General features: G+C 43.7%; 1 protein-coding gene across 2 annotated transcripts in view; it reads right to left on the bottom strand.

The window, feature by feature from the left end:
• DOCK11 (dedicator of cytokinesis 11) overlaps positions 1-16,323 on the bottom strand; it is a 177,445-nt gene extending 161,122 nt beyond the window's left edge. For both annotated transcript variants that reach the window (XM_012739482.3, XM_012739489.3), the window contains exon 1: positions 15,915-16,323. In XM_012739482.3, coding sequence (XP_012594936.2) covers positions 15,915-16,016 — 102 coding nt within the window. In that variant the 5' untranslated portion in view covers positions 16,017-16,323. The remainder of the gene's footprint in view (positions 1-15,914) is intronic.
• Between the last annotated feature and the right edge of the window lie 11,258 nt (positions 16,324-27,581).

The following is a 27,581-nucleotide window of genomic DNA, read 5'->3' as shown; positions in this document are numbered from 1 at the left end:
GAACAAATTTGTTATTTTAAGCCACCCAGTTTGTAGTTATTTATTATGGCAGTCACAGGAAACCAATTCAACTAGTAGAGGTCTATAAGCCTGCAGAAGGAGCAAGTTACTCCAAATGTGGCAGCCGTGAAGAAGACAGCCATTTGACCTAAGCTCTGTAGGACAGATAGGATTCCCTTTAGCAGGGAAGGCGTTGGAAGGGCATCTCAGGATGAGAGTCAGCATGCACAAAGGTATGGAGGTGATTAACTACAAATTGTGTTTGGGGAAGTGTGATGGTTCCGCATGGCTAGAGTACAGGCCACAGGAAGGCACGTGGTGGGAGAAGAGAAGACAAAGGTGGGATGGGCCTTAATGGTGGACATGAAGGGACATGAAGTTCCCACTAAGAAGTCTGGGTGCTTACTTATGGTAATGTGGAACCAATGCAGATCGTTAATATTTTATGGGTTTGGGTATTTTGTTATTGTCCCCCACACTCCTGAGGCAGCAGAATGATGGATAGTTTCTAGCTATTTCAAGAAGATACCTTTCAGCTTACCATCAAGATGGCCAATTGTGACTTATTACAGCCCTACGGATGTGTGGATAAAACCCTGCCCAAATTATTTCTCCAGGGAGGGGGCAAGAAACATGAGGGTGGGATAAGCCTGTTCAACTCCACCTAGTAACAACTGCTCCCCGATTAGACCAATTTGAGTTGCTCTGAAATGTACCTGGCCTCTGCTAAATAATTACCCCCACAAAGCAAAATCCTCCATTAAATTAACCTGTAGGAACTTCATTTGTCTCTCATACAAAAGGATTCACTTTTGAAAGGTCTAAGCCAAAGACCAATTGAACCCAGCAGAAAAAACAAAGTAATGTGAACCAAGCTCTGTAGTTCTGATTATATCATTTCTTAAACTCTACATTCTGATTCTGTAATTCCATGGACAGAACCTCCCTCTTCTTTCAGTTGTAATTAAAATCCAAAACCAGGATATTTTAAGGGACAACCTTGCCAGATGCGCAGCTCCACAACATTCCCTTGGCATCCAAGGCCACTGGATTTCCAGAAAAGGCACCAAGCCATCACTCTTTGGAATTTTCCATCCTTGGCTAAAGAAAAGGTTAAAAAGAAATAGACACAGTGATGGCTCTGTCCCATGGGGAACACTTTTTTGCCAAACACAGAAGAGAAGGAAAGAAATGGTGAGAAAAAGATGAGAAGGGGAGAGAAGGTGTGTGCCCACAGTCGAATGACGTTTCCCAGGGCATGGTAGAAAGGAGAGGCCAAGGTTCTGGCCATGGGAGAGCTCTGGTAGTGGGGCCAGCTCAAGCAGCCAGATGCACAGAAGATTTTCCTAGAAGGTGGCAGTACAGAGGTGAACACTGGAACAGCAGTTAAGGAAAATCAGAATGGAGAACAGCTGGGGGTAGTAGAAGGTGGAAAGGGGAAGAAAGCAGCTTGGAAGGGAGAGGATTTCATCAATCTGAAAAGGCTATTCCTAGTGGGGGCCACTCTCAGAGAAAGCCACAAGGACCCTGCGAGGCAGCCTCCATTGCCACCATTCCTGTCAAGCAGGATTTGCTACCTGGAGAACTATGGGTCTGGTATAGGTGTGAGCTGGCACCCCCTTCTATTCTGGTAGAGGCCAGGATGGAAGAAGGGAGGGCAGGCAGACCTGGCACCAGAGTCCCTCCACGCTGGGCTTCCAACAGAAATTTGGCCTCTACAGATGTCTGGTGGTCACGTGTCTCTGACCTCCATCAAAATTGGAGAATTGGGTTGCAACTATCATATATGGTGGAGAACTGCATACGAGTATTATCTGAATTCCTTAACTAACTGATTTGGGGTCTTGAATCATGCAAGTTGACAGTATCCTCCACCTCCAGCCCTTGAATAAATGTCTACTCACCCCTTTAATCCCTGACAAAACCATTCCATTTACCTAGTACAATTTCTAAAGGGTTTGATTTCTTCCCGTCTGAGTCTTAAAAATATACTACTATACCCATTAAATATTGTTAATACTTTAATCTCTGTCTCTTGGTCTATTGTTATATAAAAGTCTCTTCCTTTCATCTTAACTTTTTTTTATCCTTCAGTTCCCTCAGAGTAAGCCCTTGTCTTGTCTTACTCCATTCCCCCCACCACCTTGCCCTAAGTAGATTTAATCCATTAAAAAGAAATCAGTGGAAATACATTATCTGCTTTCCTTCAATTCAAGGGTTCAAAAGCATTTCCCTTGGGATTTTCGCATGTAGCAAATGAAGGTATCTATCTTTTCCCTCAGCCAAGGGAACCGTCTTCCACAGCTCAGTGCACTTTGCTTTCTTTCCAGCTTGCCTCCAACAACACACATCCTTTCTAGTTCTTTCTGCTACTTAACACAGCCCCAGATGTCCCAGGGTTCTAAGGCATCGACTCTGTCACGAACCTCATTTAGCTAATGCACACTACCCATAAGCTATGAAGTTCAGCTGAGGGACAGTACAAAAAGAAAACTCTGAAGCAAAGAGTAGTAAATTAGCAAAACGAAACAAAACAAAACAAGCCAGGTTGAAGGGAAAGAACCCATAATTTTGAGAAAATGAACACCAGTTTCTAAAGAAGACTTAAGTAGGACTACAGTTAATACCCTTTCACATGTAAAAATTAGATTAGTCATATATAAATACATTAGAAAAAATTTTAACATAACTTTTATGTTAATAAAAATTAACATAAAATATCTGAATATTTACCTTGAGATGGCTTATAAGGAGAATTAGAATTATTTTCCTTTGTGAGGGGAAGAAAAAATGGAACAGATGAAAGTGAAGATGGTTAATGTATATTTTGTCTCTACAAAATCTTGGAGTTTCCCTAACCTTTTACATAACAATTTTCTGTGCATTACAGCCAGGTCAGTTAGCCAGGAGCCTGAAAAAAGAAAAAAAAAAAGATAGGCTGGGCCTGGGAGAAATATAGCCATGGCCAATTAGAATTGATGTAAAAATAGAAAATGCAATCTCTATGATAGAGTGCTTCTTCGGGGCAGTAAAGCTCTGTGCCGTCAGATCATCATAGACATTATACTTGGTCAGCGTGGGGAGGGCTGATGCAAATGTGATCAGCCTCAGCCCGGAAGCTTTTGTGGTGTGTGTCTCTAAGATGGCAGTGACTGAATTTGGTGGAGAGAGGAAGTTTCAATTTCTCTCTCAACTGAAATCATCATGAAGCCAGAAGGAACTCAGAGAGATCTTCTAGTCCATCCCTCTACTTCTCCAACCATGTATTTTAGAAACCCATTTCTGGGAAGGGCTCCTGTCATTACTTTGAAAAGGTAGGAGGGTCATGCCGGGTCTGACTTGACCTTCAGACTGGGTGAAGCATCTCTTACACAGGACACATGAGAGGCATCCTGGGATTTGTCAGCCAAAGAGTCATTCTCTGTGATGTGAAACCATCCCATTCTCTTTTTTTTTTTTTTTTGACATATATCAATATCATTTATTTCTTTTTTTTTTTTAATTATTTTTTTATTTTGGTATATTATGGGGGTACAGATTTTAAGGTTTCAATAAATGCCCATTTCCCCCCCCATTCTCTTTTAAATAATGCCCACCACACACACACACACACACACACACACACACACACACACATCTACACACACTCCTTCCTTTTTTTTTTCTTTTCTTTTCTTTAGCTGAGAGTGGAAAATTCCATAGGCCTGAGCTGGCTAAGTGCCTGCTAAGTGTCTGGCCAGCTTGTATCTTAAAACACCTCAAGTCTGAAAGCAGTGCCCACTACAAGAACTCCAGACTAAGGCAGTCTTGTGTGGGAGAAAAAAAAATGTAATTACAAAGAATTTAAGAAAACATCCTAATTGAAATTGCAGACTGCAAACCTGTAGTGCTTTCTTTCAGTCAAAATTCTCAAAAGGAATTGTGCTTCCTCATTTGAATTCTGTGAAGACTTCTGCACCTGGCTCAGTTTGCCAGTCTATCAGATCCCTGTTCCTCCTCTACCATAATGTCAAGATTCATGTTGGGAACCCATCTGACTCCAGGATGCCACCACTCCTCAATCTCTGGGGATACAGAATGATGTTATAATAATGCCAGGCAGTGTATTGGTGAGAAACTCAAGACAGTGAGTGTCAGAGAAGGAGATATGATGACAGAAGCAGTGTCAGAGTGACAGTATATAGAAAGATTCTGTCAGCCATCGTTGGCTTGAGGATGAGGGAAGGGGCCACGAGCCAAAGAATGAGGGAGCTTCTGGAAGCTGGAGAAGCCAGGCAATGGATTCTCCCATAGAGCTTCTGTACGGAGTGAGGCCTTGCTGACGCCTTGACTTTAGCCCAGTGAAACCCACTTCAGATTTCTGACTTCTAGAACTGTAATAAATCTGTGTTATTTTAGAACACTAAGTTGGTGGCAATTTGTGACAGTGGCAATGAAAAACTATTACACTGTGAGTCTCATCTAACTCTCAGCAGGGCCACCTGCTGGATCTCCTCATCTCAGGCACCCTGCCTCCTCTGAGTTTTCTAAGGAGACACCACTTCAGTCTACAGTTGCACTGTGCTGAGCTCAAGCTCTCATTTGGTCCTGGTGAGGGTAGGACATGCCTCCTCAGGAGGGCCAGCAACAAGACCAGAATTTGCTCCTAGAGGAACTGGGCCATTGGCCAGAAAACTGAAGCAGGGGGTTAGATATAGGCAGGCTAGGTAGGGGATCGAGACAGGGATACAGTGACTGGGACAATGACACAGGGGACAAAGAAGAAGACCAAAACTCAGTAATTGGAAATACATTTTAAAGACAGAACCAGCTGCCTACAGATTGAAGGCTGAAAGAACCTGGGCTCTGAATGCAAGACTCCCCTGGGGCAGTGCTGAGCTGGAGTAGCTCAAGTGACAGGGGGTGAAGAGGATGTTGTGTTGGGTTTGTTATTACAGAATTGAAGGGAGAAGATTTACAAGATTTTCTTCTGGCTCTCCAGGCCGGGTGTGGTGGCTCACCCTTGTAATCCTAGCACTCTGGGAGGCCCAGGCGGGCAGATCGTTTGAGCTCAGGAGTTCGAGACCAGCCTGAGCAAGAGCGAGACCCCATCTCTACTATAGATAGAAAGAAATTAGCTGGACAACTAAAAAATATATATATATATAAAAATTAGCCAGGCATAGTGGTGCACACCTGTAGTCCCAGCTACCCAGGAGGCTGAGGCAGGAAGATTGCTTGAGCCCAGGAGTTTGAGGTTGCTGTGAGCTAGGCTGACATCACAGCACTCTAGCCCAGGCAACAGAGTAAGACTCTGTCTCAAAAAAACAAAGAAAAGATTCTCTTCTGGCTCTCCTGGTGAGAATTCTGCCAGACCATTTGTAAGGGACAGAAGCCAAGACCCCCTGCAAACAGTCATGATGGTCACTATGAGTGGAGGAGCAAGGCTCCCCAGGGTCAGGTTAGCAGGGAGAGCCCTCTTTGTTCCACAAGCAACAGAGGGTGTCAGAAACACTCTGCTGGACACAATGGGACCTATCAGCTTCTATGAGAGTTTAAATAATGATTTAGTTCAATGTATGCTCCAGTTGATTATGAACCTTCTTGGATTTAAGTTCTTTCTTGGTGTGAAGGTAGGTACCTTGGAAGGTGGTATGCCCTCCTTCAGGTCTCTAAGAAACCATTTAATGCGCTGAAGCATTAGGAACTTGTTAACCTATGAAAATAAACTGGCTATGCCAAATAGTACTCTTTCATTCATACCATGAACACTGTGACAACAGGCCCTGTAAGGCATAAGCCTGGCAGTTTCTCAACTGGGAAAACTAAACTACTAATATAAAAGGCATGGAAAGAAATATATACGTTGTTATTTTTGGACAGCACTAACTCGCTTGAAAAAAATCATAAAAACAGTTCCATGAAAATGATCCCAGGTACCTCTGCAGAGCCAGTGTTCTGGAGATTTTTTTTTCCATACAGTTATTCAAATAGCAAAGAAAGGAAGAACGGCCAATTGCAAACAGTTCTCAAAATCGTTAGGCTTACTTTGGCAAGGATAAATCTATATTGATCTCGCCCACATTTCTCAATAACAACCCCACTCCCTTTTTTGGTCCTCACTCCCTACTTTCCCACTAAAGACACTAAAGATTGTTTAGAAACAAACACTGTTTCCCAATAGACCAAGATCATCACCAAAACCACACAGAGAGAGCTTCCTCCACCTGATTTATTGTGGAACCTGGGATGGGTGCTAGTGCTTCTTTACATGATTACACCAAAGGAATCAGACACCTGGAGTTCATTACCTGCTCTGTCATTTCATAAATATGGATGACCTACAAGCTGCCTCACTCAAAACCATGCCTCTGTTTCCCCAGTTATCGAAGAGGGGTGTTGACAAGGTGGAATGTGTTTAGTAGTGACCTGTAGACATAGGAGGCCATAGACATAACAGCATTTTTGACTTTTCTTAAGATCCAGGCTATGAAAACACAAGGTCTTGTCATCATTTAAAAAACATCTTATACAAATGAATTCCCCAGCCTTCTGACACACTTCACTGAAACACTTCAAATAAAGATGTTCTGTCTCAGAGACTTGGAAGAACACTTGACTTCTTAGTTAAATCTCACCCAGTAAAATATTTCCAGTCATTAGGGAAAGCAATATGATGGGAAAGCTGAAGTATCAGAATAGCTTCCAACATTTCTCAGCAGCTTAAAAAATATACAATTCAACATAAGTTGTCAAGAAAGGCAAAAACCCATAACTTCCCATGAACAATAAACTCAATAGGCAGTAAAAATAAAGTGGAGAAGAATTGCAGGAAATCATTAATAGCAAATTTAGGCATGATTGTGCGAGGCCGTGCATAGACAATAGATAAACCACGTGTGGCTGGAACAGTTGGCATGTTTTCCATCACATCGACTCTGCTGGGAACCTGGACACACCATTCGTAAAAAAACTTATCCGGCTACCACAAAACCAGAATAGCCGAATATAAAAGGATATTAATTTATCAGGAAACCTTTATGTTTTAACATTTTCCCACTAAAATACATGTTTCCAAAGTGGAATCTGAAAAAGGCATTTGAATTTCAATCTTCATTTGATTTTTAAAATGTGAGGATTAATGAGTGAAAGGGATATCCAATAAGGTTTTGAAGGGGAAAAGGAAAGCATACAGGAGCTCTCTTTTTCCATACAGAGCCCAATTCTCCTCTATTCGTTCCTTTGCACAGACCACACTGAACAGACTTTCATAAACTTGAGTGCTTCTGCCAAGGGCTGTGCTTGCAGGTTTCCCAGGCTGGAGAACCTTCCACCCAGAACTTATAACCGGACACTTCTCCCCACTCAAGGACCAGCCTTCCCACTTACCAGACTGTTTTGAAGGCAGGAACTGCCAAGACCCTGAGCCCTCATATCCACTAAGCTTTTTAGTATGACTAAGTCAGACTCGGAATGGATATTAGCAAGAAATTAATGGATAGGGGTCTGCCAGTCTATTCTTCCAGGAAGGGTATCTTGACTCAGACATGTAGCTCACCCCTTTGGGGTATGATCTGGAGCAAGGAAATAAAAAAGCAAGGGTAACTGTTTCCCCTGGGCCAGTTACCAGTTTCTGTCTGTTGATTTGTAACACATGCACAAAAGATTTCTCTTGCCCAGCATAAAGCCTGGGATTGATAACGAGGGCCAACAGTCATCAACGCTTAACAATTAACTGCCAAATCCTACTCTAAGTGCTTTGAATACAGTAAGAATACGATAACTCATTTAAGCCTTTCAACAAGCCCACAAGGGCGTTACTAAGGCCCAGGACGACTAAGTAACTGGCTCAAGGTCATACAGCTGGTAAGAAGTTGAGCAGAACTTTGAATCTGGCCAGGGTGCTTCCAAAGACCACTGCCTTTTTTTCCCCATTTATTTTAAAGATGAGGGTAATCTCACTATGTTGCCCAGGCTAGTCTTGAACTCCTGTGCTCAAGCGATCCTCCCACCTCAGATCCTCCTGCCTCAGCATCCCAAGTAGCTAGGATTACAGCCATTAACCACCCTGCTCTAAAGCACCAGCTTATAGGCAACAGCAGCTGAGACTGTCTCTTTGCCCCACTCCAGTTACTGCTCTGGTAAGCCTCCAGGGTGGGGCCCTGCATCTGACTGATATAAACGGCAGGCCAATGTTACCCACCAACTCCTCTGTGTCCCGTTTAAAAATTAAAGGAAACGAAGAGATCTAAATCCCTAAGAGAAATGTCTTCTAAAAGTACCTCTAGGATTTACAGAAAAGAAGAAACAGCTCTAGCTCCTCCCTCATGTGGTTTCCCGCCTCCCCTTCCATGTTAAATAAATTCTTTAAAAAAAACTAATACATTTTTAACATGCCTTGCTGACAATTCTTTATCTCAGGAGAAAGCAAATCAGGCAGGTGAATTACTCCTTTGAATCGAATTGCAACAAACAAGGATGGTTCCTGACATGGAGCACAGGAATTTTGGAAGGTAGCAACTACTTCTAACAGTCCACAGAGGTCATCTAAGGGGGTGCTAAGATGAGTTACTTATACATGTACATTATACGTGAAATGCTCAGCCTGTTAGATGTTACCATTTACTCTCTCCGTTCCCATTTTAAAAAAAGGGACTCTGTGGTCAAATAAATGTGGAAAATACCATACAGAAAACAATGTTCAAGTGTCACTAAAGTTGGTATTCAACCCCCCACTGCTAAATTTGACTGGCTTAAAAAAAAAAAAAAAAGAAAACAATGTTCATTAGTAAAGGTCTATTTAACTGTGTTGAACCCCAAAAGGATCAAAGTCTTGAAAAACGTTAAGGGATCACTCAAAAAAGGGGGGGAGGACAGAGATGATGTAACTAATAAACCAAACCACCAGCCTGCTTATGTAGCTTCTATCTTCATTATCTCAGTTATTTGCACACCTTTAATCTCCCTTAAAAGCAGGAACTATCCTAATAGAAACTTTGGGCACCTGAGAGGGAGGTTTGTAAGTCTCTCATCCCCACTGCTCTGCTAGGGCAACTGCAGCCTAGTCCCTGGGAGTGAGGGGGGGCACTCACTTCCCATCCCCATTCTAACTGGAAGTCTGGGGCTGGCCTCCAGACCATCTCTCCACGCCCTGCCTCCCACTTCCCTAATCACCCCCAAGGTGCAAAGCTCTTCAATCAGCTAATCTTGGCTACAATCTCATCTCTGTCTGCTGGGCCCTGGCCCTTTGCTGGCTCTTCCTCCCCTTCCTGATCCCACTTGGAATATTCTCCCCTCTGCCCTCAAGAACCCCAGTCTTTTGCCAAAACACCACCCTACAAGCTCAGCCTTTCCCTAGAACGTTCTTTCCACCAGCTTGCTTAACTGAAACCTTGCTTTGCCCTAACAACACTCTCAAATAGAGGTTGCTCATTTCCTTTTCCCTTCCCCTATCACCAGACATGCTTTGTCTTCTGTTCACCCAAGCCCAGAAACCTCAGAATCACCTTGACTCCACCTCCCCTCTCCCCTCACCCTTTCTCCTCCCCCTTCAAGAATCACAGAATCTTGTTGATTTTATTACTGAAATGTTTCCTCTGTCTTTTTCCCTTATCTCCATTCTCACTGCCACAGTTAAAGCTCCCTGGTTATCTTTCTCCGGAACTATGTAAATATATTTTAACTAGTTTCCTGGCCTCGGGGCTCTTTTCTCAGCACTAAGTCCACCCTTGGCATTGCTGGCAGTGTATTTCCCACAAAACACCTACAGAGTACCTACTATGTTCCAGGCACTGTGTACGGCAGGAACTGGGAATAGAGATGAGAATACACAGCCCCTGGCTTCTTGGCTCACAGCCAGAATGGGTAAGAAACATTGCCCCCCACCCTCCATTGTATTTTGTGATAGATCCTTCTGGAATTTCTAGAATACTGGGGTTTTTCACCAGATCCTTTTATTAACCTTCACGAATCACTTATACATAAGAAACTTTCCACGTTACCTTCTTTACTCCTCACAAGAACTCCACAAGGGACATACTACTACTTATCCCCATTTCACAGATGAGGAAAATGAGATCAGGTTACTTGGCTCAGTTCACAGTACAAGCAGGTGACAGAGGTTAGATTCAAGACCAGGCCTGATTCTCCAGCTGGTGCACTCTCTCTCTCTCTCATTTTACATAGGACATTGAAACTTGGGAAAGAGCCCAAACAGGACATGATATAAAGAATCTTGAAACCAAGTCATGTGGGGAATGAAGGAAAGAAATGAAGGTCCCCTGGCCTTGTGAGGACTGAATTTAAAAACAACATTGGTGGCTGTCTCCAAATATTTGAAGGGTTGTCATGCGAAAGAGGAAGCAAATGTAATTTGTGTGGCTCCATACAGCAGAGCTAGGCCTAGCCCGTGGTAGAATTTACAGAGAGTAAGTTTCAGCTCAAGAACCTTTTCTAATATAGCCCTGTAACAGTCGGGGAGTATTTAAGGAGAAGCTAAATAATTATTTGTCAGGGGTGGGTGTAGGGGACATTCCTGCCTTGAGAGGACAAGTGATCTGGATCAACATTTTGGGGCACATCAGAATCACATGGGGTGGTTTTAAAGCATACGGATGCCTGGCCCCACCCCAGACTTAGGGAAACAGAATCTTGGGGGATGGAGACTGTTATTGCAAGAATAACAAACAAGGAAATAAGCCTGTAAGCAGGTTCATTCAAATCCTCAAAAGGAGAACTATGAAAGGCCAATCAACATATGAAAAACTGTTCGACTTCTAGAGTAATCAAAGAAATGCAAATGAGAATGGTGATGTGCCATTTATTTCCTATCAGACAGCAACAATTAAAAAATATCACTAACCAGCACTGGCATGGGAGGGGGAAATGAACACCCTCATACTCTGCTGGTGAAAGAGTACACTGGAACTTTCTGCAGAGCAATTTAGCAGTGTAAGAGGAATTTTCAATACTAAAAATGAGTATACTGTAATCTTTGAGCAAGCAATTCCATTGCTAGAAATTTATCCTAAGGGAAAAACTAGCAAGTTTTAAAATGCCTTCTCAAAGATGTTTACTCAATTAATGATGGAAATGCTCTATATCTGCATTGACCTGTCCAATATAGTAGCCACTAGCTACATGTGGCTACTGAGCACTTGAACTGTGGCAAGTGCAACTTAGGAAGTGATTATTTTTCATTAATTTAAATTTAGGCCAGGCACAGTGGCTCATGGCTATAATCCTAGCACTCTGGGAGGCCAAGGCAGTAGGATTACTTGAGTTCAAGAGTTCAAGACCAGCCTGAGCAAGAACGAGACCATGTCTCTACTAAAAATATAAAAATTAGCCAGGTGTCAAGGTGCGCGCCTGTAGTCCCAGCTACTCGGGAGGCTGAGGCAGGAGGATCCCTTGAGCCCAGGCCTTTGCATTCTACGGGTGTTAGAGTGAGACTCTGTCTTAAATAAGTGAATAGATAGATAAATTTAAAAAGTTATATGTAGCTATTTACCTTTATAGCTCATGTTTATAATAGCACAAAATTAGAAACTATCAAAATATCAAACAATAAAGGATAATTACCTATGGTACACAAACAATGAAATTTTTGGCAGTCATTAAGCATGATTATGTAGGTTTATATTGACATGAAGAAATGTTCATAAGATTGATAACTGAAAAAATTACTTAAAAGTTAATTTCTTTCAATCCATACACACACACACACACACACACACTATGTGCACAGAGAAAGAAAAAGAGAGAAGAGTTTCGGTAATATTGGAATATTATATTCTTCTGGTGAATGAGATACTAATGATTCTATTGTTTTTAATTTTTCTGTAATAAACATGCATTTATTATATAATAAAAGTTTAAAGAAAAAAGGCTTATTGATTAGAATAGAAAAAGACTCAGTCCAGAGAATTTTTGACATGTTAGAAGACCAATTCTACTATTCCCTGCTTAAATGAGGGTTCAGTGAGGAGGCCTCTCTGGTTTCCGTCAAACTGCACTGTTGTTTTTTTGTTGTTGTTTGTTTGTTTGTTTTTGTACAGATCCTGGAGCAGTGGCTTGCTCTGCGCCCTCCTAACCCAAAGAAGCCAACATAAGGAGTAGTGAGACGATTTTATGTTTAGGTGCCAACACTTTAACTTTCCTGACTCTCCTGCTAAGGAGACGAAAACACCCAGACACTTCAAGGACTATATATAGGGTAAGCGTTGACACTAATATCCTGAGTCTCACAGTACCAACATGCCCCCTGTCAGAGCTTAATCTAGACCTGAATTAAGTCTCTGAACTGGAAAAGCTTTGTCAAGAAGCCCAAGCTGAAATTGCCTTTATTCCACTGTGTAAATTGTCACCTCCTTACAGGTGAAGCAGTCGGGTTTTATCCTACATTAAGTACTTTCCACCAATTCCCTTGGGCAGAGGGAGCAGAAGAGCTGCTCCATTTTCAGTGCTTCCCTAAATGCAAACATAACAAACATTCCACGCAAAGGTAGTTGTGTGTGGTGAATGGGGGGGAGTCAACAGCTGCAGATGCTTTTCAGCCATTCTCAGCTTGTGGAGAGCTTTTCTCTACTGGAGCTATTATACAAAACCTGGCAGATGCCATGCCATGCCAGCCAGGGGCGGCTGCATGCATTACCCTGCCTCAAGGGGCCACAACCGGTAATATCTAGCAACTCTTTCTTGATCCGTTGGCGCATAAGACCTTGAGGGTAAACTCAACAGTAAACAATATTCAAACACCTACTAGGTAGGTGACTCCCCCAGGCCACAAAGTGGTTCCTCTGAAGGGCAGCCTTAATGCAAAGGGTTTATCAAATGCCTTTGTTCCCCCTGAAGCACAAATAGCTATATCCTGAATTATAATAAAAATGGTGTTAAAATTCTGCATTTTAACATGTGTACATGTAAACACTCCTCCATTAATCACAGGCACTCTCAGGTTATAAGAGTCCTCCCCAAGCCCCTCTTGAGAAATCTGTCAATGGTGATTCTGTAATTACCCTTTCCCTCCGTTAACGACCTTTGTAAAAATGCTGAACTTACAGGAAAAAATGCAGCAACGAAACAGCCTCTCTTTTTCTGTCTGCTTTATTATGTAGTTAATAGATTCATGGAAGTACTAATAAACTGAATAAAGGTTTGAATACACAACAACATGCTATACATAGCCCAGGCCCAAGCCTTCTGAAATTTTCAAACAGTGAGCAAAACTGATGTTAGCAACATGCCAACAAGGATGTAACTGTAAAATCCTACAAGAAAAAAAAAAAAACCCTAAACAGGAAATACTGTGTATTTATTCAGTTTAGTGGGTTTTCCAAGCTCTAGTGAGACATACACCCGAGGAAAGCTTGACTTGCTGCAGCAATGACTCCATCTCATATTGAAGCCCTAACGTATCTTAGGTTTATAGCAGCAAGTGTAAATCCTACCTCAGCTGTCCCTTAAAACACATGGGGCTTAAATAAGAATCAGAAGTTACGGCAGCAGCTGCAACATGGTCCCCTCACTCTCCCACTACCCATGGCATTACTAACTTTCGTTAACAGCTCTTTGTGTCAGAAAAGCAGGGGCAGGGAGAGTCATTTAGGACGATACACTCCATTTAAGACTGTTTCCTTATTTTTAATTGACTGCTTACAAACAGCCTTCACTAAAGCTCTATCTAAAATTGATTTGTGTGCATAATCTGGGTGTCCCTATTGACAAACACACACAGATCCAACCCTGATTGGAACTAATGAAAACAAATGAAGAAAAAGGTCATCCACATTTCCTTATCATTACAGGGCATCTAGCACTGTGCCTTGCACATACTGGGGGCTCAACAGATGGATTGATTTAGATTACTAGAATTTGTTCTTCCCCACTGCCAAAATCTCATGGTGGATCACATACTAGAGTAACAAGTAAACATCAGCCCTCTGCACTGCCTGGTACAAATGCTAAAAATTAGTGACTTTGATCTCAAGTAAGCTGGGCTGACAAGGGAACCCTGGCCACAGGCAGTATATCCCGGAAGAGCCCCCTCCCAGTAACAGGAAGGAGCCGCTGCACCTGTGCTGCACAAATTCTTTTTACAACCTAAAAACCTGGGGAAGAATGCTAATGTTAACTTTTCGCTGCTGAGGGTGGCAGGTCAAGTGCTGGTCAAATCCCAGTGGAGGTTTGCTGTGTCCCATTTATTCTCTTGAGACATTTGTCCACCTACTGCTACCTTCACATGATGTCGCAGAAGGCCAGCGGTACCTGCTCAAGGAAGGGTTTCTTTTCCCCTGAATTTAGGAAAGTGTTCCCTGTGCTGGGCAGATTGAATCACTTGTTAACAACACCCAAGATGAGAGCTCTGGTGTAAATGCTCTGCTCACAGCTTGCCTTCCTCTCTTAACTGGCTGTGATGACAAGCGAGGCTCCAATCTGATCCCAACAGGTCCTCACTCCAAAATCAGAGTGAAAGACACAATAAGCCAAGTCCATTAAAACAACATTAAAGGTCTGGGTTTAGCTCCTCTAAACAGCAGGATTAAACTTTCAAGGGTCCAGCCATGATAAAGAGATTTCTTTAAAGTCACTTGGCTTTATACAGTTGTAGCTATTAGGGATCAGATCTGTATCTCAAAGGTACACAGTTTACCTTTGATCCTCCTCCAGAACTCCCACTAATGTCAACTTTCTCCACTGTTGGGATCAGGCCCCTGGCCTCTCTTTTAATGTTGGTTTTATTGCTGATTCTACAAAATCAACAGAAAAATTACAAGGAAAAGCTGTGAAGTTCCCTTCCGATGACAAGTTGTTTTAACAAAAAGAGCCCTCTCTTAAATGGTGAAATTGAAACACAGCAAACCACACGCTGTAAGATGGAGTGAGACAAAAACAACAACACCCCCCAAAAAAAAAACTAAGTGACAAAACAAACGCTAATTAACTAGCCCAACTGCTTATTTAGGGTTTGTTCTCTAGTCCAGGAAACTGGCAACCAGTGTCTTGAAAACAGGAGAAGGGACAAGTGCCCGTTAGCACCCCTCCGCTTTCCTCCAGAGTCAGAAAATCCCGATAAAGCTGAGGGTATGCTGGGAGCGTTCCCAAGGGGTCAGCGCGCTTTCAAATCCACATCCCCCAGAGGAGGGGGCTCTGACCTCAGGTCCTCCAACCCTGGACTGGCACACCCCGTTTTCCCCCAAATCCCCTTGCCTCTGGAGTGTTCGCGGGGCCCAGAGGACATCCTCGCCGTGTGGCGGGCGACCCCGCGCCCACTCTCCTTCAGAACCCCGTTGTTTCCAGTCGCCTCCCTCTATGGCAGCAGCAGCACCCGTTCAACACCCATCACCACCCTCTCTCTCCCCAGTTGCAGGAGGAAGTCGCTCTGCTTCCTCTGTTCTCACCTCCCGCCAGAGCTTGAGCGCCCGGGGCTTTTTGGGTGGGGCTTTTTGTGTACATGGTGAGTGTGTGCGCGTGTGTGCAACCGCGCGAGTGTGTGTGTGCAAAACGCTCATCGCATCCTTCCGCCTAGGCTGCCTCAGGTGCCCGCAGGAGGGCTTAGGGACCTCGTCGTGCCCTCGCCCCTGGCTCTTTGTGCGCGGTCCAGGGCAGCGCGAGGTCGGCTCCCTAGCTCACACCCCCGGCCTCGACCCAGGCCCGGAGCCCCAACCTCTCCGCAGTCGTCCCAGCCAGGGTTTGCCCGTCGGCTTCCATCCCGCCGCACGCCCGGCAGCCGGGAACGCTGTCAGCGGGCGCCTGGGACTCGGATCCCAGCGAGCGGCTGCCGGTGCGAAAACTTACTGGAGCGGAGAAAGAGCGCGCGGCGCGCCGGGCGACTGCCCAGCGTCGCTCTTGGCCCCGGCCCCCGCGCGCGGGAACCCACCGCGTCGCTCCCGCCTGGAGCGCGTCCCCCCGGACGCCCAGTCCACACGGCCACTCACCAGCACCACGGAACCCCGCACGGCCTCCGACACGCTCTGCCGGAGCTCAGCGGCCGTGCCGGGCTTGCTGAGCCGCTTGGTGAATTTGCGCACTTCGGCCATGGCAGCGGCGGCGGGCAGGTCTCGGCGGGCGTACTCACTGCCCCGGGCCGGGGCGGCCGCGGCCGCTGCTGCTCCTTCTGTTTACACGCCGGCCGGCCGGCCACATCGCAGCTCGGTGGCGGCGCGGCTAAAGCTGCTCCTCCCTCCCCCCCGCTGCTCCTCCCTCGTTCCCTCGTTCCCTCCTTTTCTCGCCGGCTTTGCTCGCTCACTGCCTTGCCCCGCAGCGTCGGCGGCGGCAGCTCCCTCCCCGAGAGGGCCTGAGCGCTGAACGCTGCCAGCCGAAGAAGGAGGGTGTGTCTGACGGGGAAGGGTGTGTGGAGGGGGAGGGAGAACTGGAGGTGGGGGCGAGGGTCACGAGGGAAGAGGGGGGAAGTGGTAACTGCTAGGGCTCCGCCCGCAGCTGATGTTGCTGGTGCAGCCGCATCCGGGAGGGGAGATCTGCCTGCTTTTTTTTTTTTTTTTGCTTGTATGGGGCGGGAGGGGGGGACGGAGAGGGGTGATGAAATGTCTCCAAGAGTGGGGCGTGTTCTTCCCCAGTGCTTCTCTCCCCACCACCCCCCAAAGCTGCAGTGCCCGAAGCAGCGCTGGGGATCTCTCCCGTCCCCCCACCCCGCAAGCCCCCAGGGCCCGGGCGGCAAGGGGCTGGGAAACAACGTGGAGCAGCCACCTATTGTGTACTCCGCTGGGAAGAGTTGCGCCGTTGTCAAAGGAGGCAGAGCGGCTCTGGCCCGAGCGTCTCTCCTAGATCCCCCTCCTTGCCCACGCTGTTTTCTCACCCAGTCTGCCCACCTTACTGAGGCAACCCTATGGAAGGAGCATGCTTTGAGAAGTGGGCATTTCCTACGGCAGCACCCCTGGCCCTCGCAGGGGAGAGCTGGGTGGTGGGGCCTGAGCCTGTGGCAGGTGGTCTAGTTCCACAGTGACTGCACTAGGGGTAGGGTGGAGTGGCGTTCAGAAGGCCATCTCCCGGGTTTGGAGGACCTGACAATCTTCTAGAAGCTTTTACATGTGCCCTGTACTCACTTCTCCATTTCCTACTCCTTATCCTCTTCAGCTTCCAAGAAGTTGTTTTTCCAAGAATCAAAGACCATCTAAGTAGGTGTAAAACAAACATGCTTAAGACAAATAAACTCCTAAGGATAGATTCCTATCCTTACGAGTTTATTTAAGTGCAAAGTGAGAAACTCCACTGCTGGGGGCAGTTTTCTATCTGGTTACTTCATTTGTTGACAGTTTGAAAATGGGCCAAAAGTAATCTAGGAAACCAAGCAGCCTTCTGTGAGGATCCCCACCACCAACAGCAGGGCACTTTCCCCACCCTCAAAGACCAGTCACACCTACAGAGGGGACTTTGTTACGGAAACAAGGGCACACTAGATGGTTTCTGGGAACCCAGAAGAGGCCAGGTCTCTCAGCAGCAAGCCTATTTCAGCAGCCATCACATTAGTCCTAATAAAACACAATGGTGCTCCTAGAGGCCCTGGAACCTGGAAGTCCTCTAAAGGCAGAGGTATTATATCACAAATCTCGGCCTTGTGTGTGTGTGTGTGTGTGTGTGTGTGTGTGTGTAAAATTTGTTAATTATTGCATGTAGGTGGATCAGCATGAATTCATATCTCCGTTCCATAAATACTAGTGTGGCTCACACTGTCCGTTACCTCTACAATAGCCATAACACTTTTTCCTTGCTAAGAGAGCCCTGATTTACTTCAAGAATAGAACAAAGCCAAAAGGTTCAGGGAAGAGAGGCTCAGCTCCAGGTGAGGGACCGTGACTGGTGAATAAAAAACCATGACAGGCCGGGCGCGGTGGCTCACGCCTGTAATCCTAGCTCTCTGGGAGGCCGAGGCGGGTGGATTGCTCGAGGTCGGGAGTTCGAAACCAGCCTGAGCAAGAGTGAGACCCCGTCTCTACTATAAATAGAAAGAAATTAATTGGCCAACTAATATATATAGAAAAAATTAGCCGGGCATGGTGGCTCATGCCTGTAGTCCCAGCTACTTGGGAGGCTGAGACAGAAGGATCGCTTGAGCCCAGGAGTTTGAGGTTGCTGTGAGCTAGGCTGACGCCACGGCACTCACTCTAGCCTGGGCAACAAAGCGAGACTCTGTCTCAAAAAAAAAAAAAACCATGACAGTCTTTCTCTTCTTTACTAGTTGGATGGTCTAGACACCCACTCACTTTGAGCCAATAGGATAAAAGAGGAAAGTGTGAGAGGCCTCCTGGAACAGTCTTTCTACTTTGAGTAAAAGAGGGAGGGAGACCTCAGAACCCCCTTCTTCCTGAGAAGGGTATTTTCTTGTGATGTTTTGGCCCTTGGGAGCCATATTGCAACCATGAAGGAAGGCCAAGACAATCTTAGAGAAGCCAATCCAGAATCCAAACAGCACTGAACTGTTGAACCAATGCTGGTACTGCCTATCTCTGAGTTCCTTTTTTGTGAGAAAAATAAACCCTCACAGTTGATGCCACGTTTAGTTGAATATTCTGTTACTTTCAGCCCAAAGCATCTTCACTACTACAGGCTCTATTGTAGCCACCAAGGGTACACAGCATTGAACAAGACAGGCAAGGTCCCTCCTCTGGTGGAACTTACATGCTAGTGCAAACAAATGAATATGTTAATTTCAGAAAGATAAATGCTACTTGGAGAATTAAGTTAAAGAGATGTTATAGAGGGTAACTGGAGGTGGGACCTGGTTTAGAAGAGACAGTCAAGAAAAATCTTTTTAAGGAAGTGCAAATTAAGCTGAGTCTTGAAGAAAAAGAAGCAGCCAACAGAGATCAGCAGTTCTAGCACTCCAGGTAACAGGAATGCCAGGAATAAAGGCCTGGAGATGGGAGCAGACTTAGTGTGGTCAAAAAAAAAAAGCCAACATCACTAGAGCGTAGAAGGAAGAAGAGTGGTATGAGAAGGATAGAGTCGGAGAAGTGGGCAATTTCTGCAGAGCCTTGTGAGCCATGGAAACATATGTCACATTGATGGTGCACAAACACCATCTGGCCACTGTGCAGACTCCATGCTCATTCCCGAGATTGTAGGTTTTACTTTTTCTGCTTTAGGATTTCTGTTTAATTACATAAACACTGAACATAGTACTATGCACTGGGGGAGGATGCAAGATGAATTAAAGACACTGTTCATGCCCTTCAGGGAAAAATGCAAGTCTAGTAGAGGATGTATTTATGATACAGGGTAGTATGTGATAAGGCCTATACTCAGGTAAAGAGGCAGGAGAGATCACAACCACTTAGAGTCTATGGAAGGCTTCGTGAAGGAGCTACTGTTTGAGCTGCACTTTGAGGAATGATTATGATTTGGATATAACCACACTCACATAATAAAGAAAAATTGTAGGGACATTTTACAGCTTCCACTAGGGCATTTTATTGAGTGATTTCTTTTCCCTATTTTGTAAATATCTTTGATTTTTATTACAAATTTACCTGCCACATTAAAACTGTCCTAATTGAACCTGAGACACAAGTATTAGAAATACTATTGAGCTCTTTGACCTAGAAATTCCATTTATATAAATCAATGCCAAATTTTTTGAAAAACCCTCATGTGTGAACTAAGATGCCTATATAAGGATGATTGTTGTATCAATGTTTGTAATAGCAAAATATTAGAAACAGGCCAGGTGTGGTGGCTCAAGCCTGTAACCCTAGCACTCTGGGAGGCTGGTCAAGAGTTCAAGACCAGCCTAAGCAAAAGTGAGAGTCCAGTCTCTACTAAAAATAGAAAAAATTAGCTGGATGTGGTGGCACATGCTTGTAGTCCCAGCTACTCTGGAGGCTGAGGCAGGAGAATCGCTTCAGCCCAGGAGTTTGAGGTTGCTGTGAGCTAGGCTGATGCCACGGCACTCTAGCCCGAGCAATAGAGCGAGACTCTGTCTCAAAAAAAAAAAAATTAGAAACAACCTAAATGTCCTTTCATAAGGGGCTTCTTTATCATCGATCCCTAGACCAGTGCCTTGCACAAAATGGGTCCTCAAAAAACATTTGTTCAGTGAATGAATGAATAAATGAATACACGATTCATTCAAATGAAAGAATTCTTTTCAGCTGTTAAAAAGAGTGAGGTATATATGTATGTACTTACATGGAAAAAGCTCCAAAAGATATTGATAAAAGCAATTCAGAACAATTATATTTATGAAAAAATAATACCTATGTGCATATACATCCCTACACATGAGCTAATAGTGGGGTTTTCATGGGTGGAAAGTGGAAATGGGGAGCAAGGAGACTTTCACTTTTTATCATCTAAATGCTGAAGACTCTCAAATTTATATTTCTGGCTTCAAACACCAGATGTATATATCCAATTCAGCATCCCCACTGGGCTATCTAATAAGTATCTCAAATTAAGCATGCCCAAAACCTAACTCCTATCTTTTTCTTCACAAATCTACTGTTTCTATAGTTTTCTCCATCTCAGCATTCTTTTCTAATTCTTCAGACCAAAAACCTAGAGTCATCTCTTATGTCTTACACACCTTATATCCAACCCAAAGCAAAGCCTGTTGGTGCTACCTTCAAAATACATCCCAAATCCAACCACTTCTTACCATCTCTACCAATAACACAAGCATCTCTTGTCTAGATTATTTCAATGGCCTCTCAACTGGCCTCTCTGCTTCCACCCTTGTCTTCCTACAGTCTATTTGTAACTTACCAGCCAGTGATTCCAACCAACCCTCTGCCCAGATTTTACTTACAGTGATCTACAAGATCCAATGTATTAGTTATCTCTTGCTGTGTAACAAATTACCCGCAAGTTTAGCATCTTAAAACAACACACATTTATCATCTCATAGTTTGGGGGTCATCCAGACCAGAGTCTCTCACTAGGCTGCCATGAAGTTATTGGTCCAGGATCTCTCACAAGGCTGTGATCAAGATGTCAGGTGGGGCCTCACTCATCTCAAGGTTCAACTGGGGTAGAATCTGCTTCTCAGCTAACTCAGTGGTTATTGGCAGGATTCAGATCCTCACAGGTTGTTGGACTGAAGACCAGTTCTTTGCTGGCTGTTGGTCAGAGACTAGCCTCCGCTCCTTACCACCTGAGCTTCTCCAGAGGGCAATTTGTAACACCACAATTCATCAAGGCGAGCAAACAAGAGAGAGTGAGTATTGAAAGACTACCACCAAGTGGAGGCCACAGTCTTTGGAAGTGGCATCCTATCAGTTTTATTGGAGTCTCTTCATTAGATCTCGCTCACACCAAAGGAGAAGGAATTACACAAGGGTGTTAATACCAGGAGACAGGATCACTGGAAGCCACATCAGAAGCTGCCCGTTACAGTCTACCTCACCTGGCCCACTCTATCACCTGTCCCACACCTGTCTATCTCATCTCCTGTTGATCCTCCCCCTGGCACTCCGTGATCTAGCCACATAGTCTTCCTTGCAGGTTCTTGAAATTCCAGGCCTATCTGTCATCAAGGCCTCATTGCTTACTGGTCCCTTGACCTGGAAGGCTCTTCCCCTAGGTAGCTTCATTGCTTGTTCCCTCAACTCCTTTAGGTCTTGCCCAAAGTCAGCCAGCCTCTTACTTAGGCCTTCCTTGACCTTCCTATTTAAAACTGCAACCCTCGTACCATCTCCTGTCTAACTTGCCCTTCTTTATTTTTCTCCAAAGTACTTATAACCATTTAATAAAAATATTTACATATTTTTATTTTATTTATCATCTGTCTTCCACACTAAAATGTAAGTTCCATGAGGGCAGGACATTTTATCTGCTTTGTTCCCTACTTTATCTTCAGTGCCTAGAGCAGCACTGTCTAATAGAAATATAATGCAAACTGCATGTGTAATTATAAATTTAATAGTAGTGACATTAAAAATTTTTAAAAGCAGGTGAAGTTAATTTTAATAGTATATTTTCTTTGACCCAATATATCCAAAATACTATCAAGTCAACATGCAATCAATATAAAAATTGTTGAGATAATTTATTTCCTCTCTCATAGTAAGTCTTCAAATTCCGGAGTGTATTTCACTCTTACATTGTAACTCAGATGCTAAATTTTTATCAGAAATCCATGAGGATCTATATTTAGACTTCAGAAACTTATAGTTGAAGGAGTAGATTCACATATACATATCCAAGTTGTTCAAAACAGGAATAGAAGCCACATAGTGTTGAGTAACCTGAATGTCCCTGGGAGAAACTCCATCTTCCTTTATATGGATCCATTATTCATGGATTTATGTGAGGTTGTCAGATCAGATACAATAATGTATGCAATATATATATATATATATATATATATGAGAATTTTAGAAAGTGAAAAACTCTATTGCAATTAAACAACATTTCTAACAATATAAACCTTATTGAATATAAGCAACCTCAAATTCCTGGGCTCAAGGGATCCTTCTGCCTCAGCCTCCTGAGTAGCTCGGACTACAGGCATGCGCCACCATGCCTGGCTAATTTTTCTATATTTAGTAGAGACGGGGTCTTGCTCTTGCTCAGACTGGTCTCGAACTCCTGAGCTCAAGTGATCCTCCCACCTTGGGCTCCCAGAGTGCTAGGATTACAGGTGTGAGCCACTGCACCTGGCCTTGAATATATGTTAATAGCCTATTGCACCACTTGGAATAATGGCAGGTTTCTTATTTCCTATAGAAAGCCACAAGCTTCACCCTCTTTTTCACTTTTTTCTAAATTCACCTCCTTCATAGGGTATAGTCTCTACCCATAAAGTGTTTGTGGATTTAAAGATGACCTTCTCGCTTGCAGGAGACTAATGATATACCAATGTGAGGTTCTTAAATATTTCAAATGTTATAGGAAGCATTGTGTGTTGCTTTTTACTATGTAAGTGTATATTCCCGAATGAGAAACTTATAAAGAGACCAAATGGTCCAGGTTGGGGAAAGGAGATGAGGACTTGACACTGGGCAAGTTCAGTGGAAGCTATTCCTGAGACAGAGTTAAGAGCAAAGGAAAACTTTCAGGAATCTCTGGGACATATAGTCTGTGTCTAGAAAATTGCAAGGACTAGGATTAGAGCAGAAACAAGGACAGGGAAGGCAGATAATTAGAGGTTGGAGCAGACATTAGAAATTGCCTAGTAACTACATTCTAGTTCAAACTGCTTCTTTATTTTTATTTTCATTTTTTTTATATATATAGAGTCTCACTCTGTCACCCTGGCTAGAGTGCAGTGGCATGATTATAGCTCACTGCAACCTTAAACTCCTGGGCTCAAGCAATCCTCTTGCCTCAGCCTCCCAAGTAGCTGGTAGTACAGGTATGCGCCACCATACCCGGCTAATTTTTCTATTTTTTGTGGAGACGGGATCTTGCTCTTGCTCTTGCTCAGGTTTGTCTCAAATTCCTGACCTCAAGTGGTCCTTCCACCTCAGCCTCCCAGAGTGGTAGGATTACAGGTGTGAGCTGCCACATATTGTCTTTAAACTGCTGCTTTATATAGAAAGCAAGACTAGGGTTAATTCAGACACAGGAAAATAAACAACCTAAGAGATGGGGACTTCTCCCAGGCCAGAGGAAGGGGATGAAAAGCACCTAGCCTGACACCTAATAGGTGTGCCATCAACATTCACCGAATGAAGAAGACCCTCCTTCTACTGATTCCAAAAAGAGGGCCTAATGATAATGAATGTAAAACCAAGATTGGAGAGCACACTAAGGGGAAAGGAGGGGAGTGAAAGTTTATTGAGCTTCTACTATGTGTTAGGCACAATGATTACTGCTGTTATCTGACCACCCCAGAGAACCAATAGAAACTCAAAAACCCAAATGATTTAGGCCTATGAGAAAATTAATCAACATGACACAGTGGGTAAGCACTGGGGTACAAGAGTCAAACTTCTCTCTCTTTTCAGAGAGAAATTCAAATCCTGGTCCTCTCACTCTCTAACGGAGTGAGCACAAGCAAGCCACTTTCCTCACCTGCCTTACATGGTTGTGGAAATTTAATGAGATAAAGTGCCTGGCACACAGTTAACCACTCAAATAAGCATTAATTAATTGTGGCAGAGTGTGTTTCTCAAAGATGGCTGCAACAATATCTTCTATCCCATATCCTCTTCTTACAATGTGACTTTGACATTTCTCCCTTGAAGGCAGAACTAGCTACACAATTTTCTGGGCCCCTTATTCAAAATTTATTAAGAATTTCAGGACAGCAACAGGAGAGCATTAAACTAAGTGTGGGTTGCACACCCATGAAGCCAGTGCTGCTTCAAGAGGTGGGGGTTGGCCCGGCGTGGTGGCTCACGCCTGTAATCCTAGCAACCTCAAAAAAAAAGAAAAGAGAGAGAGAGAGAGAGAGAGAGAGAATATGTGTGTGCTCTGCATCCATCTCCTCAACCACATTAATGTACATGCCCTTAACTCATGTCTGTTCTCACAGCTCAGTGAGGAGATGGATGCAGAGCACACACATCTTCTCTCTCTGTTTTTTTTTTTTTTTTTTTTTTTTTGAGACAGAGTCTCACTTTGTTGCCTGGGCTAGAGTGCCATGGCGTCAGCCTAGCTCACAGCAACCTCCCCCTAAATGTAGGTGTTGCCTCCCCTTAAATGTAGGTGGGCTTGTGACTATGGTGGAGTACCACAATGTGACATCTGATACTAGGCCAGGAAAAGTGATACAGTGTCTGACTGGTTCTTTTGGATACCTACTTGGAGCCCTGAGCTGCTATGTAAGCAACCCAACTGTTTTGAGGCCATCATGCACTGAGAAAGCTCAAATTAGCCTATGTGGAGAGGCCCTGAGCCTTCGTAAACTGAGGGGAAGACTTGGGTAGGCCCCTGCTGTTTCAGTGCCCCTGTAATACCGACTTTAATCACCATCGACCACAATCACACACAACACTCAGCCACAACTGCCCAATGGAGCCCTTCCTGAAATTCCTGACCCACAAAAACCATGAGAGAAAATAAAAGTAATGTTGTTCTTTTAAGCCAGCAAGTTTGGGAGTGATTTGTTATTAACAGTTGATAACTGGAACACTATCATTATTAAAACAAGGAAATGGTCACTGCCAGTGCCAGAAATGGAAGATTATTTTGTTTGTTCTTGCTTTCACCTGTCACCTGTGGTGGTAGCAGTGGGATTCAGGCCCTACTTGATATATCAGAGTGAAAGGAACTGTGACTGAATGTGTGAAACTTGTTTGAATCCTGTTTCAATCAAACCAGCTATAAGAAGCTTTTGAGACAATAGGAATATCTGAATATGGACTGGGTCTTAGATGATATTAAATAATAATTGTGGGAGGGGGGGAAAGGGCATTTATTGAAACCTTAAAATTTGTACCCCCATAATATGCTGAAATAAAAATAAAAAAAGAATAATTGTTAATTTTGTTAGATGTAACCATGGCATAATGGTTATGTTTTTAAAAAGTCTTTATTGACTTGAGATGAACACTGAAGTATTTATAGATGAAGTAACATGATGTCTAGGATTTATTTTAAAATACTACAGGAAGTGTCAAGACCATATAATGAGAGGGGAAAAAAGAGACTCCTCATCAAATTGTTCTGGACAACTGGAAAAACACATACAAAAGAATGAAGTTTGATTCTGATCTCACTTCATATACAAAAAGTAACCAAAATAGATCTAAATATAAATATAAGAGCTAAACTATAAAACTCTCAGAAGAAAACATAGGGTATATCTTTGTGACTTCAAATTTGGAAATGGATTCTTAGACTTGACACCAAAAGCACAAGCACCAAAAGAAAAAAAAATAGACAAATTAGACTTCATCAAAATTAAAAAACTTTTGTGCATCAAAAGACATTATCAAGAAAATGAAAAGATGGCCTTCAGAATGGGAAGCATATTTACTAATTATCTATCTGATAAGGGTCTAGTACTTAGAATGTGTAAAGAACTCTTACAATTCAACAAGAATGGGCAAGCAGTCCAACTAAAAAATGGGCAAAGGACTTGAACAGACATTTCTCCAAAGAACATATACAAATGATCAACGAGCACATGAAAAAATGCTCAGATTGTTAGTCATTAGGTAAATGCAAGTCAAAACCATGAGATACCACTTCACATCCACTAGGATGGCTATAATGCGCACACACACACACACACACACACACACACACACACACACACACACACACATATATATATACAGAGAGAGAGAGAGAGAGAGAGAGAGAGAGAGAATACCAAGTGTTGTCCAGAGGTACAGAAATTAGAACCTTTGGCCAGGCATGGTGGCTCATGCCTATAACCCTAGCACTCAAGGATTGCTTGAGCTCAGGAATTTGAGACCAGCCTGAGCAAGAGTGAGACCCCGTCTCTACTAAAATTAGAAAAATTAGCTGGGTATGGTGGCACATGCCTTTAGTCCCAGTTATTTGGGATGCTGAGGCAGGAGGATCACTTGAGCCCAGGAGTTTGAGGTTGCTGTGAGCTAGGCTGATGCCACGGCACTCTAGCCTGGGTTACAAAGTGAGACTGTCTAAAAAAAAAGAGAGAGAGAGAGAAAGAAATTAGAACTCTTGTATATTGCTAGTGGGAATGTAAAATTGTGCAGCTGCTGTGAGAAATGATTTGGCAGTTCCTCAAAAAGTTAAGTATAGAATTACCATATGATCTAGCAATTCCACTCCTAGATATAGATCCAAAGGAAATGAAAACATATGTTTGCACAGAAACTTGTACGTAAATGTTTATAGCAGCATTATTCATAATAGCCAGAATGTGGAAATAACCCAAATGTCTCTCAGTGTATGAATGGATAAATAAATTGTGGTATATCCATATAATGAAATATTATTCAGCCATAAATTGGAATACATTACTGACACATGCCACAAGTTGGATGAACCTCTAAAACATGCTAAATGAAAGAAGCCAGGCCTGGCACGGTGGCTCACGCCTGTAATCCTAGCACTCTGGGAGGCCGAGGTGGGTGGATCGTTTGAGCTCAGGAGTTCAAGACCAGCCTGAGCAAGACCGAGACCCCGTCTCTACTAAAAATAGAAAATATTAGCTGGGTATAGTGGCACACGCCTTTAGTCCCAGCTACTCTGGAGGCTGAGGCAGGAGGATTGCTTGAGCCCAGGAGTTGGAGGGCTCCTGTGAGCTAGGCTAATGCCACGGCACTCGAGCCAGGGCCACAGAGTGAGACTCTGTCTCATAAAAAAAAAAAAAAAGAAGGAAAGATGCCAGACCCAAAATGTCACATATCGTATGATTCATTGCATATTAAATACCCATGATAGGCAAATCTATAAAGATGGAAAGCAGATTAGTGGTTGTCAGGGGTTGGGGAGGGGGGAAATGGGTAGTGATTACTTAATGGTACAGAGTGTCTTTCTGGGGTGATGAAAACATTTGAAACTAGAGAGAGATAGTGGTTGCACAGCATTTTGAATGCCCTCTGAAAGTTCACTGAAAAATCAATTCACAAAAGGCATATTAATTGGAGAAAAAGCATACAAATTTAACATACATACATGGGAGGCTTCAGAATGGACTCCCAAAGGCACAGGAGAAATGGTCCATTTTTATGCTTAGGTTCAATAAAATATGGACAGCGAGATAC

The sequence above is a fragment of the Microcebus murinus genome, chromosome X, assembly GCF_040939455.1.
Source record: "Microcebus murinus isolate Inina chromosome X, M.murinus_Inina_mat1.0, whole genome shotgun sequence".
Classification (NCBI taxonomy): Eukaryota; Metazoa; Chordata; class Mammalia; order Primates; family Cheirogaleidae; genus Microcebus; species Microcebus murinus.
The sequence above is the reverse complement of the archived record's forward strand: the minus strand, read 5'-3'. Positions and strand labels throughout refer to the sequence as shown.